Below are 20,270 nucleotides of genomic sequence, written 5' to 3'. Positions count from 1 at the left end.
TATTAGTTCATGATTTCTTAATGATTAGTTAAATGTTAAATGAGTGACAGTTTAACCAGGGATAAAGCTGGGACTGCACCATCACTAAATCAGTTATACTCCCATATTCAATGGATTAGGAAGAAAATGGCTCATATTTTTTAAATATGAACTGCTAAAACAGACTTGATTTGGTGTGAAAGGCCCCCACCTTATGGGACCTTTCTTAAATAAGTCCTTTTGGACATGGCCAAGAAGGGTCTGCTTACTATTCCATGATAAAGCCTCATGTTGGAATATACTATCTGTTTAGTTCATTTGGGAAAGTGACATGGGGCTGCCATTCACAAAAGCAAACTGGCATAGAATATTGAGAAATGTGGAAAAAAGATTTAGAGAGAACTCCAAAGTAGACTGATTCAATTAAAAATTCTTAACAGAGTTTATTGGACTCCATCTAATCTGAACAGAGGTGGCCTGGCAGACAGCTCATAGTGCTGGAGGTGCCACGTTGAAGGTGGTACCTTTGTGCATATGTTCTAGGGCTGCTCTAAAATTTAGCAGTTTTGGTTGACCATACACGCCACAGTCAAATAAAATATAGGTTGCACTATCCCCTTTACTCCTAATCTGTTTATTCTGGGTGATCCTGCTGCATTATATCACCTGTTCCCACTTGGCGGACTCCACTTGTGGGCGCTCCGCACCTGACACGCTCCCAGTGTGGATTGACCATGTCAGGGGCAGGACATATGTCCCTGTGTCCACTCAGAGATATGAACACCATGACAATTCTCCAATCAGTCCTAAAAACCTGGATGAGATCATTGGACATCTGAAAACCACCACTTGCTGTCTTGATGTCCTGCCTACTGTTTTTTTTAAAAGAATGCTTAAGAACACGTGGTCTTAGATATCTTACAGATTGTAAACACATCTCTGCTTTCAGGTGTTTTCCCACAGACCCTAAAAACAGCTGTCATTAAGTCACTACTGAAAAAGAAAAATCTAGACTCGTCACTCATGAGCAGCTACAAGCCAATATTAAACTTCACCTTTCTTAGTAAGATTATAGAAAAAGTTGTATTTTAACAGCTACACATAACTAAATAACTGTTTTGATGTCCACCAGTCAGGTTTTTTGGCCACACCACAGCACTGAGACTGTTCTAGTTAAGGTCTTTGATGACATCTGTTTAAGCACAGATAGCAGAAGGTCTCAGTGTTGCATTTGACACGTTCGACCATAACATCTTACTAGACCGGCTAAATGAATTGTGCAAGACTTTCTGGCACTGCAATAAATTGGTTTAAGTCCTATTTAAAAGACAGGGACTACTTTGTGTCTATAGGTAACTATGAATCTGAGTGCACCAAAAAAACCTGTGGAGTTCCCCAAAGCTCCATCCAGGGGCCACTGCTGTTCAACATCTACAACTGCCACTCGCTCACATTATAAAAATCAACAACATATGTTACCACAGTTGTGCTGATTCAGGATCTTCTGGGTCATTATGAACCAACCAGATCCCTCAGGTCAACAGGGTCAAATCTACTTTCTGCTCCCAGAGTCAGAGCTAAACATGGAAAAGCAGCATTCAGCTTTTATGCTCCTCACCTGTGGAACAAACTCCCAGAAAACTGCTGAAACTCAGCAGTTTTAAATCTGAGTTAAAAACATTTTTTAAAAAAAAAAAAAAAAAGCTAGGACTGTTTCTTTGTTCCAGTCCAGCCCTGTATGTGTGGTCTGAAATAAAAACTACATAGATCACATTGTTGTTTTGGGAGATGCTTGTTTAAAAGAATGACAGTTTAAAATTTCAAAAGAACATCAAATTTAATATGATGAACAGACATGGAAAGTGTTGGAAAGTGAAAACAGATGTGGTGAGAATGGATGTTGACTAGAAGTCAGATTGTTGAAGCAGATATAGGCAGGGAGGAGAAGGTGTGAAAACAAAGTGAGTGTTGACAGAAATGGCGAGAAGAAGACAGAGTGAGGAGAAAAAGAAAGGGAACAAGGAGAGACTTCGTGAGGGGGCAGGAGATTGAACGCGGTGATAAGTGGTACCTTTAACTTGGAGTGAGCTCTTGGTGGACCACAAGTGCAGTTCAGCCAGGCAGAACGCCATCTGACGGAGGAGTGTAACCCGAGTCTGCAGAAAGGGACAAGAGAGAAATGAAAGTTGGGGAGAGAAACAGGGCAGACCAAACATGAGCACAGATGAATATCTTGATGAGGTGACAAATAACCAGGGGTCTCATTTATAACCGTTGCGTACGCACAAAATGGGGCCTGAAACTGGCGTACGCCTCTTTTCACGCAAAGGTTGTGATTTATAAAAAACAAACTTGACGTGAAAATGTGCGGTCTTTCACGGCAGCTCGGACCCATGCGTACGCTGGTTTTGGAGGCTGGGGGAATTGGCGACACAGATGGAGAGGTGGGGAATTAACAACACACTGCATCCAGAGTTCTCTTGTGGCAGTGTGGGGTCCTGTCACCATGTCTCCAATTAATTTTGCGCTCTGGCTGTATGACCGCAGATGTGATTTCGGCTCACTGGTCAGCGTGCATGACTTCAACCCGGCAAGAGTTCATAACCCGTCTCCGCTGTCTATGCGTCCTGCTACACTCTTCCACATCTAATTTCCCTAAATATCAAATATTAATAGATAGAGAATAGATATACTTTAAAGTATAAGAAGGATTCATAACAGCAGTGTTATATGCTGCACAGATGAGCTATAACCACACAGCCTAAGGACCTTCCAAATAAATAGAAAGCTAAGAAAAATAAATCTCCTATCAACATATAATCAATTTGCCCACCAACGCATTCTCCTCCCCAGTGATCACCAAGGCTCTGTCCCGCTCACAGAGTTAACTGAGGTAACTATGTGTTGCCACTCACGACACTTACTCTTATTTGTCACGCCACTACTGTGGCTACCAAACAAAATAATTTTTCGACTCTCCACCTCACTCACTAATGCATCGATTTCTGCCTCTGTGAAGTTGCGTTTTTTGGTCGCTTCCCTGCGGTTGCCATTGTTCATGGATCACAACATGGATCAGCTGGCTCATTTTAATACACGCTGAGGTACTTTGCATTGACCATTTATGGTGGAAAGTGGGTGTGTAGTGGGCGGAACATGAGCCAAATTCACCTGAGCAAACTTCAAGGACGAGTGTGATTTATAAAGGAGAAATTGCTTGCACCTGTGCGTACGCACGGTTTTATAATTCAGAATATTTTATGGCGTACGCCAACTTCCGGTTTTGGGCGTAAGTACACTTTTAGTAAGAATCCTACGCACAGTTTTATAAATGAGACCCCAGGTCTGTTTAAGTCAAAGAGGTCAAGCAGAGCATGCAGGACAGAACGCATGCTCACAAATATTAAAATTTGGGGCTTCTAACTGTTGTCTAATCAGACAACAGGTGTCTCGATATAATTAATGTAATTCAAATTTGCAGGCTCAGATTTAAGTCTTCCTTTAATGATGGCAACTGTAGACATGGTTGTTTTTGAAGTTGTTACTAAAATAACTTGCATCAGCAGACCATGAGTAGAAGTACTGGTATTTGTAGTAACTTTAGTCAAGGGTGTGATTTAAAGTATAATATGACAAATAGCCTGCAACATAATACTCTTCTGCCTCTTTTACGTGTTAGACCTGTATTACAAGTAAGAAGGAAAACACGGTAATAGCTACTCAGCAGGTAAAAATGTGTGAATCAACTGCCAGACGTGAACTCAGACTGACACTGACACAAGGTCACAAGCGGTGATGCTAGGGCCATCATTCACATATCACAGGCGGGCAGTGATGGACACCCAGTTTGGAGCTGACAACTCAGACAAAGCGGCCGGCATTCCTCATATCAGCTAATGAATGCAGAGCTGGTCTGACAGCTGCTGCTGTCTCTGCGTCTTTATTACACACTTTCCTCTGCAGCCAGTTCCCCCTCTCTTCCTGGAGGGATAAGCTGCCTTCTTCCAGTCCACTCTGTGGGGTTTCCCCTGAAGTATTGATGGTTTGTTAACATTGCTGGAGTATTTCACTGTGTTCCCACTGTGCTTTTTTTGAACTACGTATTGAACCACTTGAAGGGCTTCTGTGATAAAAAACAGACTCTCCCATTCAGAAATCAATAAAATGTTTGAACTGCTATTACTACTTTTCCTACAACCAGAACCCATACTGTTCTAAATGCAACGACTCACATCTTAGCTACTGCTATTACCATACATACAACTTCTGCTAATACAAGAACATTATAACCACCAATGTTTTTCTTCAGTATATGAAGCCTAAAAAAATTATTCATTTTTCTTTTCTATTTTGTTCTATTAAAACCAGTAATTTAGATGAAAATCTTTTGAATATGACATAACTGATCTAAAGATAAAAATAGAAAATTTGGTGTGCATCTATGCCTTCTTCCACTATCCTAAATTAAATCAATTATGTTAAGAAATGACATAATTAGTAAAACTTACTAAAGAAACCAGGAGGGCTCTAATCAGAGACCAAAGGTAATGAATATGTCTGTTTATAGGACCTCTTAAAAATAAACCTTATTAAGCTAGACTTTAAAGAGCAGTGACAAAAAAGAAAGTGGAAAAACAAACAAAAAACATAGTTGGACTATGTTTGCAAACCCTCAATGTGCCGTCATCCTGAGGACCCCCATCCTCATAGTGAAACATGGTGGAAGCAACATCATGATGTGAGGCAGCATTTTTCCACTAGAATGACCATAAAAACTATTGAGATTTAAATAAATGAATTGTCACATTTTTCTGAGAAAAAATCTTTTTCCGTCTTCTAGAGAATTTAGATCTGCAAATATAAGATACTTTTTCAATCCCAAAGGTACTATCCCAATTCTAAAAAAGTTGGGACACTATGTAAATCAAATATAAATATATAAATAAAAACAGAATGAAATTTGCCAATTTCATAAACCCAAATTTTATTCTGAATAAATAAACAATATATCAAATGTTGAATCTGAGACATTTTACTATTTCACGAAAAGTATTTTTCTAAAATTGTCCTGCAATTTTCAGACAGTTTGTTGAGATTGCTTAACCTCTACCCATCTTTACATCTGAAAGGCTGTACTCTATGAAATGGTCCCTTTTAAACTCCGTCATGTGACTGACCTGTTGACAATTTAACTAATTAGTTGTCTAATTCTCCTTTAACTGTTTTAGATTGGTGTTTGATTACCAACTTTTTGTTCAAATGTTTTTGAGATGTGTTGCTGCCATCAAATTCAAACTGAGCTCATATTGTCCATGAAATGGTCATTTGTCTTAGTTTCAACATCTGATATGTTGGTTATGTTCTATTGAAATAAAAAAAATGGATTTATGTGGCTTGTGATGCATCGCATTCTAGTTTTATTTACATTTTACACAGCATACCAACTTTTTTTGGAATATATAAAAAATCTACACACACACAGACCCTTTACCAGGGTTGAACCAAGGTAAGCATAGAGGAATATCAAGGATCTCAGCACAGTGTAGCAAAGGTGTAGCACTAATGCTGTGTTAGCTCTTCATTTTTCTGCTGTGCAGTAAAAACTCTCGCTCTCTCCCTCTCTCTTTCTCTTATTTTCTCTTATTAATGCTGAGAGGGGACCCTCTTATCTTTACCTCTTGCTCTTCTTTAGGGGAGAAAAAAAAAATAATTTTGCTACTCAAGTCCCAAAACCACAAGTCACAACAAAAATACACATAGATAACAGTGGGTGCCATGGAAACGCTGGGGCTAGCCTGGCATGACAGTGATGGCGTAACGAGCTTCCTGACATGAGAGGATTCTTTCATTCCCTCATAACCAGCCTTTTTTTAGAGGAAGTCAGCCCTTTTAGAGTGAAATCCTCACTTTAGCCAGCTTTCATTCAGTTATTGCCAGTCCAGCTGGTCTAAAAGTTCTGGAGACATTGTTCAGGGAGCTGTCGGGGTATGGGGGCTGGCAGAGAATCGGAAAACAATAGAGAAAATGTGTGAGTGTATGCTGGACAAGAAAGACATTTCAGTGAGCACTGAGGTCACAGAAACAACATTAAAATAGTCTGCTTAATATCATGTAGATCCCGTTTGTTCCAACTAAACAGGTATGTCCTATTGGGTACACACCCTCTGGGTTGGCCAGTCTGGAACCAGGACGTTGGCAATGGGGCCTTTTGGTTCTCTGAGTTAGCCTTAGCTTGGAACCTGTAAGCATGGTATTTACTTTATATAGTTTTATGAAGCAATGTTTTATATTAGTACATTAGTTATAAATCACAGGGGAATAGAGTTTTTTCAGTGTATTTAATTAAAGCTTGATTGAAGTTGGAGGGAGATGGAGGCCAGGGGCATCATTTATCAAACTGTGCGTAGCAAAGCAAACTACAGGTGGCGTCTGCAGCACAAAAAGGAAATACGGCGCACTTCAACTTTCAGATATAGGGGTTGAGGTTTTTATTAATATCATCTCCCTTTTTCTTGAAACTCCTGTTTTTTTTTCCCCCGAGTGTGCACTCTTGAGAGAATTAATATTGAACGTGCCTTGTTATTCATTTCTGCATACAGCTTTAGTATATAACATGTGGTGTGAAAGGTAATAGTGGATTGTGCACAAATGTCTCAAATTTCACAGCATTTCCTTGATTTTTCAAGATTATGTGCGTATGCCTGGGTCAGAGTTGCTTGGAGGTAGGAATATTTTCCCGTCAACTTTGGTTTTCAGAAATCCCAAATGCTGACTATGTTTGGTGTCCGCCGGTTTTTGTTCCTGCACCAGGTTGATAAATGAGGCCCCTGGCTACTGCTTTTGGCCTTTTGTTTCCTGGCAGACTACAAAACTCAGCAGACCTGAGATTTGTCACAACTGTGTTACATTTAAAAGTTTCACTATTTCCAAAAATAAAAAAAAGTTTCCATCTGTGGACTTGATCTTATGTCGGTCTGTAAATGGCTTTTTCTTTAGACAATACACTTTTTCCTTTTTTTCTCTTATTTATATTTTTAACATATTTCAACAACAGTAAAAGAAAAATAAAATTAGCTGAATAAAATTAGCCTGTCTTGACTTTTTTAAGAAAATCATACATGAATAATTAGAGAGCAACACTAGCAGTAACACCCATTCAAGCTTGAGTGGTAATTCAATGACAAACCTGCTATTTAAAGAATGCAAACTAACCTACAGAGACATGTGTGCATACACAACATCACATGCTCATTTGCACACTTCAATTATACACATCAAGATAACAGGGAGTTCCCGGATTTATAATCTGATGACACTGACATACAGTACAATATCATGCTGAGGTCTTGATGGTAAGAGTCGCTTGTCATTTTGAAAAAATTGATGGCTGCATGAGTGATGGATATACGACTGCTCAAGTATAGGAGCCAAACTGAAGCATGCTGGCTTGAACAAAAACACACATGAACACACGGCATACTGAACAGGTGCTGGATGCTGCCATGCTCATTCTGATTTCTGGCTAGAGTTGCTGTTGGTTACCTGTCCCCCTGCAGAGCTTTGTAGGCATGTACAGAGGTGGGCAGTGTAAAAAGGGCTGGGTGAAAGGTTGGAGGGGTGAATGGGGGGTTATTGTATCCTGTCTTTACACTGGTAAAGAGACAGCTTTAACATCAAAGCACAGGAGGGAAAACATGCGACTCGGTTTTCAAAGACAGTCCACAGGAACTACGACCTTGTCTGCTCTGCATCTCTTTCTCTGCTCTTCTTTCTCTGTCCCCTCTGGGTGGATACTGAGTGTGGGAACGCCTATCTGCATGTTTGAAAGCAATTGCGACAGAAAGAAAAAGTCCACTACAGCATTTTTCTGAATAAAAGAGAGAAACTATCAAGCTTTTCTAAGATATCAGAACTGTAGTACTATTTCAGTCACAGCTGTTCCCTAAAGTGAGAACTAAAAGAATTATAATACTGGGTTAGATTTATATAGCACTTTTCTGGGCATTAAAGCAGTTGAGAGTGAGTTCATGCCACATTCATACTTGGTGATGGTAAGCTACATGTGTAGCTACACCCTGGGGCTGACTGACAAAAACGTTGCAGCAAATACACACTAATGGCCTCTCTGACCACCAATGAACATTCATATACATTCATACATGGAGGAAAGCTGGGTGAAGTGTCTTTTGCAAGGACACAAGGGCAGATTGACTAGGATGAAGCAGGCTTTGAACCACCAACCTTCCAGCTATTGGACAACCTACACTACCACCTGAGCCACCACTTAAGAAAATATGCTTTATCTTTAAATGGTTAGTAAAGACTGGTTCTGAAGAACAATTTTCAAATGGAAGTATGGCCGTTATACTTTTCTTTTAGCGGGTATTTGCCACATTTATTTCTAGAAGTCTCTAGAAGTTCATGGCTTCTCTCATGATTAAAAGGTTTTCTACTGTGAAGCAACGCAACATAAGTTTCTGACCAGAAAACTTTTACTTTCTGACTTGTGATGGCACAGTGACCTTTATTAGGCGCATTAATAGAGCCATAGTTCCCCTGCAGTGTCACAAAACCGAGAAACAACTTTTCACAACTTTATGTTTCATTCCAGAGAATCAGGTGACGGTACCGTCTCACATGCCAGTAACTGGGTATCAACACACTGGACATTTTGGTCATGCACCATGGCTGATTGTTATGACCCGGGGCGATCTAGGGGATCTGGGTCCCTAACAAAACAAAGTCAGACACCTTGCTAAAATAATAATGTTTATTACAATTCCCAGGTTCAAGGGTAAAGAAACAACAAAACAAACAACAAAACAAAAGAATGAACTAAAGGAGTCCGTCTAGTACGGTTTAAACAGTAATACCAAAATAAACTAAAAATGTCCGTCTTGAGGTATAAAGTTACTAATAATTACAAAAAGGAAACTTAACCAAAATCTCTGCAACAAGGAATAACGTAAAGCGACTCACAAAAGGTGAGCGTCTATCTAAATCCAAACACAAAGGAAACTTAACACAAACAGAAGGTGAGAGCTTCTCCGCTCGTTATCACCCGTGAACTCTCTGTTCACAGTTCCAAAGTTCTAGCTCCAAGAGCATCCAACTCCAATACTAAGCATGCACGAAGACCGATCTCTAAACCACCACAAATCCCAGCCTGACACACTGTGATCCTGAAAGAACACAGCTGCCTCGATTGCTGTATTCCCCTCCCTTTTGAAGTCCGGGCAGGAGTGACGGATTGGCTGGCGGAGAGGGGAGGCGGGATCATCGCAGCTGACCAGGTGTAGAGGGAGCCTAATCAGGATGCAGCCAGAAGGGCGTGAGCGGGTGGAGCTGCCATCTCTTGTTGAGGACGCTGCTGTTAACCATACGACTTCGGCCAGCAGGCCTGGGATCGTAACACTGATTTAGTAAAGAAACCCAGGAGGATATTATCATGGGAAACAAGAAAAAAAAAAGAGAGAAAGCAACAGAGCAAGAAACTAGACAAGTATCAACATAGGACTGACTTTTACTGGTTGGAGAGAGCTCAGAGAAGACACAAGATGCAAGACTGATTTACACTTAATTAGGGAATTACACTTCGTTAGGGAGCACTAAAGTGCAAAAATTAGCCAAAGTTTAGTACTGTTGCTTTGCTTTGATTTTATCTCTCTTCATTAGCAACAATTCTTTTTTGAAAAAGGCCAAAAAGAAAAAACAACTTAAGTGCGAAATAATACTTGCTTTTAATTTAGCATATGCATGATGCTCATGGCTGCTGTATGCTGACGGTTTATTTTGCTTAATATTTTTGTCTTTTATACATTTATGTTGTGTGTGAATGACTGAATGATCAGGTGGGTGTTTTTAAAATTGTTATTGTGTTTTTATGTAGAACATTTTGTGCTACTTTTTGTATGTTATATTGATAAAGTGCTTTATAAATAAAATTTGATTGGATTTGATAATAAGTGTTAGATTAAATAGCAAATGAGTAAATCTAAGAGAGCACAAGGAAATATGTCCAAAACTAAGGCAGACATTTTGTCTGACATCTCAAGAATCTGACAGGGGAGCAGTCCTTCTCTTCACACACACTCACACCCCAGAGGCAGTGCTTTCAACCTGTGCAGTGGTTCGATCAGTGCTAGAGGAGTGATGTGATAAATTACAGGGTCACAAAGCTGCCATAGGGTGACTGACACATCACAGGCTTGTCTCATTCCCTCGCTGTGAAACACACACAACCTTTCACTTAACATCACACACTCATACCATTCTCTCACCTGCCTCGCTTTGTGTACATTTGTCTGTCCCTTTTCTTCTCAGTTGAACTTCTTTTTTTGTGTGCACCTTCACTTATCATCCCACTATGTACTTTTCTCTTACCTTTTCTTTCTGTCTTGTCTCATGTTTCTCTGACGTACATCTTATTATAAACGAATTAAGCTTTCTGACCCTGACTACAAGCATCTACTCTCTATTTGTGGTCATTTTTTTCCCCATTTCTTTATGCAGTCACTCTCATATGACTGTATTTCAGTGTTAAAATTTGTGTAAAATTTACTGCTCTCAGCTACTGTGTTGTCGTGTTTTGGCTCTGGGAAAAAATATTTGGTAAACATGAGCTCCATACAAAGAAAGACCAGAGTGTACAACCCCAAATAAAAATCTGTAGAGTAACAGTAATATTGTCCATTCTAAGCAGGCTTGTTTCCACCGTGTCTTGTTTCAGTAACACACTGCATGAAGTAAACACACTCTGGCATTTAGATCAGTCCTAGGTTGCATGCTCTCCAATCTCTCACAGCCTCGATATGTCAATTCACACATAATACAAGCATCTCTGCATACATTTACATACATATGGTAAATACACATGGTATGGCATCTTCAGCATATCCATGTGGGGCAAGTGTTTGAGTTAGCAGGGTCATGTCAGAGCAAGGAAAGGTGGGCAAAGATCTGGCATCAACATGTTCTGAAAAAAAAGCAATATAATCAGTAGTAAGAAGCAGACAAAAGAAAAACATAATATACATGACAGGCTATGACTATTGTTATGGTCTGTGGGATAAAGAAGAGACTTGTGTAAACTCAAAAGTGGATAGGGATATAAAAAGGAAGCAGAATAATGTGGGCTACACATGTTTCTTGTTTTTCATCAATATTTGTTTTGATGAGAGCAAGTAAGCAACATCTGAAGTGAGCTGAATTAGCTACTACACATTTGTGAGGTATAACCTGTTTAAGAAAAAAAAAAACGAAATGTGAATAAAAATATTAGTGAGAGGGACAATATTCCTTATCGCAACAGCTAATATCTTAGATGTAGGTTTGGGCCTTGTTATTTAGAGGTGAAGTGCAGGTTTGAATTGGCAGCCTTATTAGTATACTATAATCCAACAATTGGAGATACCAAATACTTGTTGCTGGTAACAAGCCTACTAAACCTAGGTAACAGCCAAAGTAATGTTTTTTTTTTCCAGCTTTGGGTAATACATTATAAGAACTCATATATTTTTTTCTTTCTAAACAGAGGAAAGGAACAGCCTAAACAAAATGTGAGCAGAGAATAGGCGGATGAAGTGAGGATCATTTTACTCAAGACTCATTAGCCTGCTGTATGTGTAATAACATATTTAAACTCAGTGTGATGTACAGACACTGACCCCAAACATCTGAAAACTAGACCAAATATGTGTTTTGTTTTGTTTGAACCCATTTTAACTGAGCCTGTTTAAAATGGACAGCGGCAGCCAGGGAAACCAGCACCAGAACAGGAATAGTTCCCCCGCTGATCAGACACAGATCCAGCCATTTACAAGCAGACAAGAACTGGAAGACAGACTTTGACCCAGAGTTTATGTCAAAAGAAAATATTACAGATTGTCCTTCTATTCCAAAAAGTTGTTTGTCTGTACCTGCAAGTGGGATGTAATACACATTGTAGCCTCTAGATGTCACTAATGTGGCCTCCAAGGTTTAGTCATGTTCATGTCAAGTACTATTCTTTTTTTGTGTTGTTTTGTTCCTTCTGTCTGTCTTTCTATAAGTCACTCTACGTTTTGTTGAGGACCTGAGGCATTAAAGAACTCGACCCACTGTGAAGTCTACACTCCCACTGTGAAGACGACGTTCTTCGGAGTGGTAGTGCTGTGAAAGCCTTGCGGCAGACATACACCACAACCCAAGAACAAGTACAGTGTATCTTCTCAACTATCCTAAAGAGTGTTTGGTTGAGGGTGGGCAAAGTGGCGCCAGGCAGCAGGCCCCAAAACCTTCTATTCACACACATACAAAATCCCACAGGAGTCCATTGAGTTGTCCCAAGAAGAAGAATGGAGGTGATGGACAGGTAGAACAAAATGAGGCAAAGGTAATTCTATTCAAAAGAGATGACAGGTACAGTATGTATGCATGTGTATATATGTGTGTTTTGCAGAACATGTCAATCAGTGGGAAAATGAATCTAGAATGACATGACTGCCGGGCAACCTCAGTGTTAAGTGAGTGTGTGCAACGGTGCATGCAGAAGAAGCCAGAAAATCACTGGGAGCACCAGTTTATGACTGAAGGGCATGGAGAGGTGAGCAGTTGAAAAGTTCAGCAGAGAAACTGCAAGAATGTTTCTCCTTGAATGGAAGCAAACCAAACAATAAGGCAGCAACACAAAATTAGATACATAAAAGGCACAAGCAGAAGAAATATGAGAAGACAAACAAAACCCATGCACAGCACTTACTTTTCCATGAGCTTTATGAAAAGAAAAAAAAATACAACACACTAGACATGCTTCTGAGTGGAAAGATGTTGTGCAGCTATTTGCCTCAATTGTAATCTGTTCATCTTCCAGTAAATAAAAGAGGAGCCACTGTATGACTTAAGTCCGTTACAGATAGGAAAAAGAAATTTGTTCTTTGGGTAGAAAAAAAAAGAAGGGTAATTTTATTCTTCTTCTTCTTCACAACTTGTTCTCAACATATCATCTGGGCACACATTTTTTCTCCTGTGGTGTCTGAGTGGGTGTGGTTCCTGTGGCAAAGCATGAAGCAGGAACTTGTTTAAATGCTGAATTCTGCATTATTATGCATAAAAAGACATCAGTAGGATAGAAGTAAACTCTGTTAATAGAGAAAAATCACAATGAAGTTAAAACTTTTTATTTTGAACCAGGGACCTACACTTACACTTTCCAAGAACAAAGAAACTTGTTATTTTTCTTAAGGTGAGAACACCTTCCACCCCCTCGCCTCCCCCCTCCACAGATGATTTGTCAGGAACATGTGGCTACGAGAACTCCCTAACCAGGACTGCAAAATGAGATCACCTTGGTCTTAACACCTTCAGAACAAGAACAAATTTGTCTGTTAACAGCCTTAAGACTCTGCATTTTCAGAAATCCTAAGCAGAAATCTATAACAGAATTCTGTATATCCAAAAAGATTATGAGATACAATAATTTTAGGAAATTTTTGGCCAAATTAACTGATAAAAAAACTTGTGAAAATCTTTGAAGATGACTCTTCTGTCCAAAGTCCAAGGTTTAAGGTTCTTTATTTGTCATTCTTAACATTAAACATGAAAAAATGAAAATTGTTTCTCAAGTCAAAATGTTGTTTATAGTCAGTTAGCTATAAATGGTATCTTCAACTTGAAAAGTAAAAACAGCAAGACTATTACAAAAGTGGATAATACAGTATAATCAATCCAGTTATCTTTGGATCCACAGATAAGATAAAGTCTTTTCTACTCTTCATGAGACCCTTATTCTCTTAAATTCATTTTCAGAAAAGCACATTAAACCTAAAAATCTTCAAATCATGTTCCATATGAACAGTAACTCCTTGCTCCTTGAAAGAGAATTTAAAACTACTTTATTGTCTGTTGTTAGGCAGCGAGTGTATACATTTCTGAATAGTATGGATATATTGAAATCAGGGAGATATCAAGTAAGCAGTCAAAGTGTAAAGAGTATAATTTAACTTATCTTGGAACCTCTGTGTGTTCTCTGTGCTTGTGTGTGCATCTGCAGGCAAGTCAGAGAGAGAAGGAGGGACACAAGGAGATAGAGATGAGATGAGGCTCTTCTAAGCAGATGTGTAAACGTCATTAGAAGAGGTAATGGAGGGAGGAAGGTGGGAAGTGGGGGGAACCTACTCCAGAAGAGGTATTTACCCAACGCCTAGAGCAGAAACACAAACAGCACCAGTAATGACTGAGACAGAGCGGCAGCAAAAGACTGAGGGGGAAAAAAATGTTTGATGGAAAATGTGCAATCAGGTCTTGATTGGGCAGGGAAATTGCTAGAAAAGAAACACTTTAAATTAAGACTTTAAAATATTTCACCAATCCAATATTACTGCATTTAGTCAGGATTCCAATAAACCTGCACTCATTTCCTTCTACTCCTGTTCAGCTAATAACCCTAATCTAGGCAAGAGTTTCACTAAAAGCTTAGTGTATCTGCCCTGCAGCAATGCCCAGGGCCAGGAAAGGGAATACTTCCAAACCAGCAGCACAATTGCTGACTAACTTGAAGGAGCTTCTCAGATGAGACACGCCTCTTCTGTGTCTGTTCCCTTACACAGAAGGTGAGTTGTAACCCACTCACTGCGGTTTTATGTACATTGTTGGACATTTTCTTTTCATAACAGAGTTTGAAAACAGAGTTTGAACAGAAATAATGGCATATCCGTGTGGAGACACATATGAAAAAAGTCATTGTAAATTTTTTAATTTTGTCTTTTAAATTATTATTATTAAATTATTATTTTAACTCCTTTTTAATTCCTTTTTCTTTGTGTGTAAAGTGACTTTCGGTGTGGAAAGGCACCAAGAAAGAAAATGTATTGTTATTATTATTATTATTATTATGCAGTGTGTTAACACTATATTCATTCAGTGCAATAATTTCTTAAACATACCACTTAGCAAGTTGAAATATTGCTTAAACATATTTAAGGTGCATTTTCACTACTTTGAAGCAAAAAAAACTGGGCTGCAGATTCTTTCATGTTCGTGACTATTAGCAGCGCTTATTAATGATGATTGATATGACTAGTTATGTCAGTAAAATGTTTGCTAAATCAGAACTTATTTACAGAAAAACATTTCTATCAGGGTCAGACAAGTTGGATTCAAGGAGTGCAGAGCCAGATAGTGGATTGGTGAAAAAACTGGTGTTTTATTCACAACAAAATTCCCACCAAAAACTAAAATAGCTGTGAGGGAAGGAAGACAATAGGACATAGATGAAGACAGTTAAGCAGGGAGGGAATGACAGGAGGGAATCAAACAGGATGTGGGGATGACAAGCAACCCTTTCAAAATAAAAAAGCCTTACAAAGACTAAAAAGGTACCAGGTCCTGACAGTTTCCATCTCACATTATGCACTATGCACTACATTACTGCAGCTGTGAGGGTTTTTTCATTTTTTCTTTACACACATCTTAATGTGTGTACAGACTTAAAGGTATAGCTTTCTTAAAGACACCCTGACTACAGCTGAGCACTTTACAGTGCAGGTTCACACTTCAGGTAAAAGTGACTCAAATCTGACTTTTTTGCCCATATGTGACCCATATCGGATCTTTTTGGTACAGTCTGAACAGCACAGATCTGATTTTTTCAAATCTGACCCAGGAAACTTTCATATGTGGTACTAGATTGGATACATATCTGATCTTTTTCAAAGCAACCTCAGTTAGAATGGCCTTATTGCATTTCATCTGACTTTTACGTTACTGACGTGAGACAAATAGCACAATTCTGCACAGGAGGAAGTTGAACACGACATGATCCAATGTAAAAAATGGGCGGAATATTGTTATATCATAACTTTTCCGGCTCTGACTGCACAACTTCGAACTGATTCATTAAGACATATTCATTACAGAAATATGTGGGGTAAAGTTTGGTAACATCACTGTATACAATGTCTCTTTATTACTGTTCTGTCAGATTGCTGCACTATATTGAAAAAGCTTAACGGAAGACATTTAGCCAACATACTGCTAGATACGGCTGAAACCTTAGCAACCATTTCATGTCATTACCCAGAAAATATTGCAACCTAATGAGTAATAACAATAGAACAGAACTTTATTGTCATTGCAACAAGTGCAACGAAATTACAAATGTCAGATTACAATCTGACATACAATCTACTGTATTTTTAAGCACAAGTTTATCAAACAAGGTCGAATTATTCCTCCAGTTTAGGGTTCTTTTTAAAGCTTTCCTTGTGTACGCAACTAGAAACAGGTACACACAAACACACCTGTCAAGGGCTTAAGGCGATGAAGCTTGTTAAAGTTGTGGTCAGATGTACAGGGTGAGATGGACCCTGGCAAAACGAAAGGTCACGATGAACGTCCCCTAAAACTCTCAGTGGTCTTATTTACCCGTCATACACACACACACATGCTGTCTGTCACCTCCCAGACGAGGATATGACACCTTGCACACCTCTCTGCGGGCAGAGCCTAATGCTGCCTATCTGTGTCTTGGACAGGTTGACATGGCACAGAGCGGTCGCACGTCGATGGCACCTGGACCAAGAGGTTTGTTTTCTCTGGTGTGACCTCAGATATGGATGCTGGTCTCATATCTCTGCTTTCCTCTTTCTGCAGTACCCTCCTTTTTGGAAGGTGAAATAAAATCCTTTCTGGCATCTACTCTCAGCTCTTCTTCTCTTTACCTGACAGCTATCTGTCATGCTTCATCACTGTAGGGTCAAACAGTCAAACATCCTGAAGGCAATCGATTGATGATGGGATTAAATCCTCAAGTTTAAAAGGTGTTTGATAATTTACCTGAAAAAAAGGACTAAAGGATTCATCATATGTTGTACTATCTTTGCACAACAGCAAACATTTTAAACTACTTTATTAGAAGAAAAACACTAACTACTAACATAAATGACTTTTGCCTTCAATTTGACTTTAAATAGAAACCTGTAAAGTTCCACATGTTTTATCATAGTAAAGTATCTTACTGAAGACACCTGCTTTGGCAAAGACTACAACCAAGAAATACTGCCTCTGATAAACCTGCAGATCTTTTTGATTCTGGAGTGTATACTCATGTACGAGCAACCAAATGCCTGGAGGTGGAGGTGGAGAAAGTCACAAGACCCATGAACATAAAACCAATTTTTTTTATGTTGTTGCTAAAATTAATGAGATCTAAAGATAGAATAGAATAAATTTTAATTTATTTATTTATTTGACAGGGACATGCGCAACCTTATTTTGACCACAAAAGTAAATGTGTTTTTGTGCAAGCTTTAGCCAAGCTGTAAATTTTCTCCTGCAGTCCCTGGACAGGCAAATGTTGAAACACTCACTAAAATTTAAAATATTATCCACAATGCATTCAGAAGCATCCTAATGTATTGTATTTTGAAGAACTGTACATTAATAAATTCAAGAATGCCTACAACTGTAAATAACAGAAAAAGCAGCATCTTTTTAGTACAAGTGTTTAGGTGGTGTCTGTGTGTACCATAAATATGAACTGGTTGACACAAAAGTCCATAAAGTTTTACTTTATCACTGCATTTCTACATCAATGTAGAATCCTATGGGTCTACGTCGTAATGCATCCTAGGTCGTATTTACACTTAGTAGTCCACTAGACTAGGTATGATTGTTGACTCAGAAACCCAGTTTTTGTGTAATTTAAATTTTAGTAGAGGTCCAATTGAGATATTAATGGGATTCAATCCCTGATTACTGTATGAAGTGGTGGTGAGAGCCAAGAATTCTTTGGTATTGGGATTCATTGATCTTGTCAGAAGTGTAAAGATATGTAGCCACAGTAAAAGTAAATGTAAGGGTTTGAAATAATTTTTAACGGATAAATCTGGATGCAGGGTTCTGATTAATTTATTAACTTTTATTCAGTTTCCAGACACTGAGAAACATTAGGAAAGTTCTTCCTTTCTCTTTCAACATTTATCACAGACTGTAAGGAGCTTATTCAAGCTGGTGCTGAGGTTTGTAATCAGTTGAAAGCAAGTGCAAAATAATATAACTGTGAATGTGTGCACAAGCAAACAAGCACACACACACACATCTGGCTATTCTCCACCTGTCAGAAAGCCCAAACATCCATCCAGGCGTGAAAACAGCCATGCCCTGTCCAAGCCTCGTCCTCTGAGAGTACAGTCATTATGGAACTGAATGAACACAAGCACTTGCACTGTTTATGTTGGTGTTGAGCTTTGTTTGTCCCAAAGAAGTCCCTTTTCACTTCACTGTGACTCCTAAGTACACACATAAACACACTCTCCACAGATGGGGAAATTCTCCAATACTGATTTCTGCTCTGAATTCAGGATAATAGCAGGACTCTGGTTCAAGACACGTCTTGTCAAGAAGACCCTGTATCCTCTTTCCACTGAGTCTGACTATTATGAGGACCATAGGGGCCAGTACCAGGCCCCATGTTAAATCTGTCTGACATCAAGAATGCAGGCTCACCTTACATTTACAATTCAAATAAAACTCATCACCTTTAGTGTCAGACTTGTCTATTTTGTCTCTCCTTCTTTCCTGCACTCTATAGTTTGTTTTTTTTTCTCTCTACATTGATTTATTTTCATTACAGCCTGTCAAGCACTTGAAAGATTAGCCGTTAAAACAACACACAGCATTAAATCGTCACCTGGAAGGGTAAAAGATATTTCTCACACAGCAAAGTCAGGGTTTTACCAAAGGATATGCTACCTAAGTGTGAAGTTATACCAACAACACAAGCTGTTACAACAGTTTTTTCAGTGTCACGTGTAGCTCCAGCAGAAATGAAGCATATTTTAATAATTGTGACCACCAATGGACTGGATATTGCTTGGCCTAGATGCTCTGCTTTACAGTCACACACTCCCAACTTAAAAAACACCAGCAGGCCAGAGCAACTCTTCAGCTTTTTAAGTATGCATGCATGTTTGTGAAGATGATCACAGAAAAGTGTGCAGATGAATTAGCGTGTGACTACTGTGAGAAATTTTCCCACTGCTTTCCTCTTTAATGTGTGACAAGTCCTTCTTTTGCCCACAGCTCCCACCCCCTCACCCTTCGCTCCCCATACATGTACATAGGCTTAACGTTGTCTGTGCGGGCCAATCCTGCCACCTCGCCGTCGGCACGGCAACAAGCACTATCCTTGCTAACATCTGCTGCACGACCCAGGGCCACTCAGAATGGGCTTTAATCCCCACACAACCTTGTTGTGGGGGAAAACATTCTTTCCTTTTAGACAGTGCAGACAAACAGGGACAAGCGGTGTTGCTGGTAACCTGCAGGCAACCGGCCTCTTGGAAAGACCTGGAATGTTGTCGGTTATGTGGCCCCCCAATTGTGCCACAGACCATTATGGCTGTGCAGAGGGGTGTGACCGCCAGCATCGGCAGCGAGTTGCCATCACTGATCCAGTTGGATGGATTTGGGTTTTCAAGTTAATGAAAGGTGGTGCGAGACAGCTCGCTGGGGTGAGTCAGGGGGAGTTTGTCAGCCAGTGTTGTTATGTTTTAACAACAGTTGCACTAATAATAATAATAATAATAATAATAATAATAACATTCTGCATTCTTCTATGTCGATATTTTCTGCCACATCAACTGACTGTGGATGCAGGAGACTGCTGTAGCTGCATTTCTAACCATCCTAGTGAGTTTTAGTGTGTTGGCTGCTTTCAGTCAGAATAGTTGCAGAATATAATCGTGTAACAGTGTGGTGCCCTCTGGTGGCCGCAACAAAAAAAACACTGACAAAAGAGGACAGAATACACCTTAAAACACACACAAGTCAAGAATCCTTCAAAGTCATAACACAACAAGAGAACATCCCTCCTCTCCTCTCCTCTCCTCTCCTCTCCTCTCCTCTCCTCTCTAAAACAAGTCAAGCCATGATCCTTTATATTACTGTTTCTGATAAAGAGCTTCTTTGGGGGTGAAGCTCAGAGAAAATGAAGATGCAGTCCCATCAATCAGTCCATTGACTGCTATGAAATATGTATTTGTTTTAATATGAAGTTTGATCCCATCTAACCCATTTCACGGACCATTTCCCTATGCAAACCCGTCTGGGTAAATAAAGATGGAGAGAGAGTTGTAGAGTACAGATGAGGCTTGAAATGAGGAACAGACAAAACGCTGAGAATGGCTCAGTGTGTGTACATTATGAGATTTAATTGAATAGTTCTGCATCAGTACCAAAAAAATCAGTGTGTTTGCAGATGTCTGTGTTCTTTCTGATTGAGGGTTTTTTTTCTGCCCCCCTTAACAATTTAC

General features: G+C 39.3%; 1 protein-coding gene across 2 annotated transcripts in view; it reads right to left on the bottom strand.

The window, feature by feature from the left end:
• LOC121655805 (WD repeat containing planar cell polarity effector) overlaps positions 1–20,270 on the bottom strand; it is a 99,469-nt gene that overhangs the window by 72,789 nt on the left and 6,410 nt on the right. The window contains exons 1-2 of one of the 2 annotated variants that reach the window (XM_042010650.1): positions 19,641–19,661; positions 2,051–2,135 (exon numbers count right to left, since the gene is read on the bottom strand). In XM_042010650.1, coding sequence (XP_041866584.1) covers positions 2,051–2,135; positions 19,641–19,643 — 88 coding nt within the window. In that variant the 5' untranslated portion in view covers positions 19,644–19,661. Of the gene's footprint in view, positions 1–2,050; positions 2,136–19,640; positions 19,662–20,270 lie in introns of those variants that run through there. The other variant, XM_042010651.1, reaches the window with a different exon arrangement.

The sequence above is a fragment of the Melanotaenia boesemani genome, chromosome 16, assembly GCF_017639745.1.
Source record: "Melanotaenia boesemani isolate fMelBoe1 chromosome 16, fMelBoe1.pri, whole genome shotgun sequence".
NCBI lineage: Eukaryota > Metazoa > Chordata > Actinopteri > Atheriniformes > Melanotaeniidae > Melanotaenia > Melanotaenia boesemani.
Note: the sequence above shows the minus strand (reverse complement) of the source record. Positions and strands in the feature narration are given on the sequence as shown.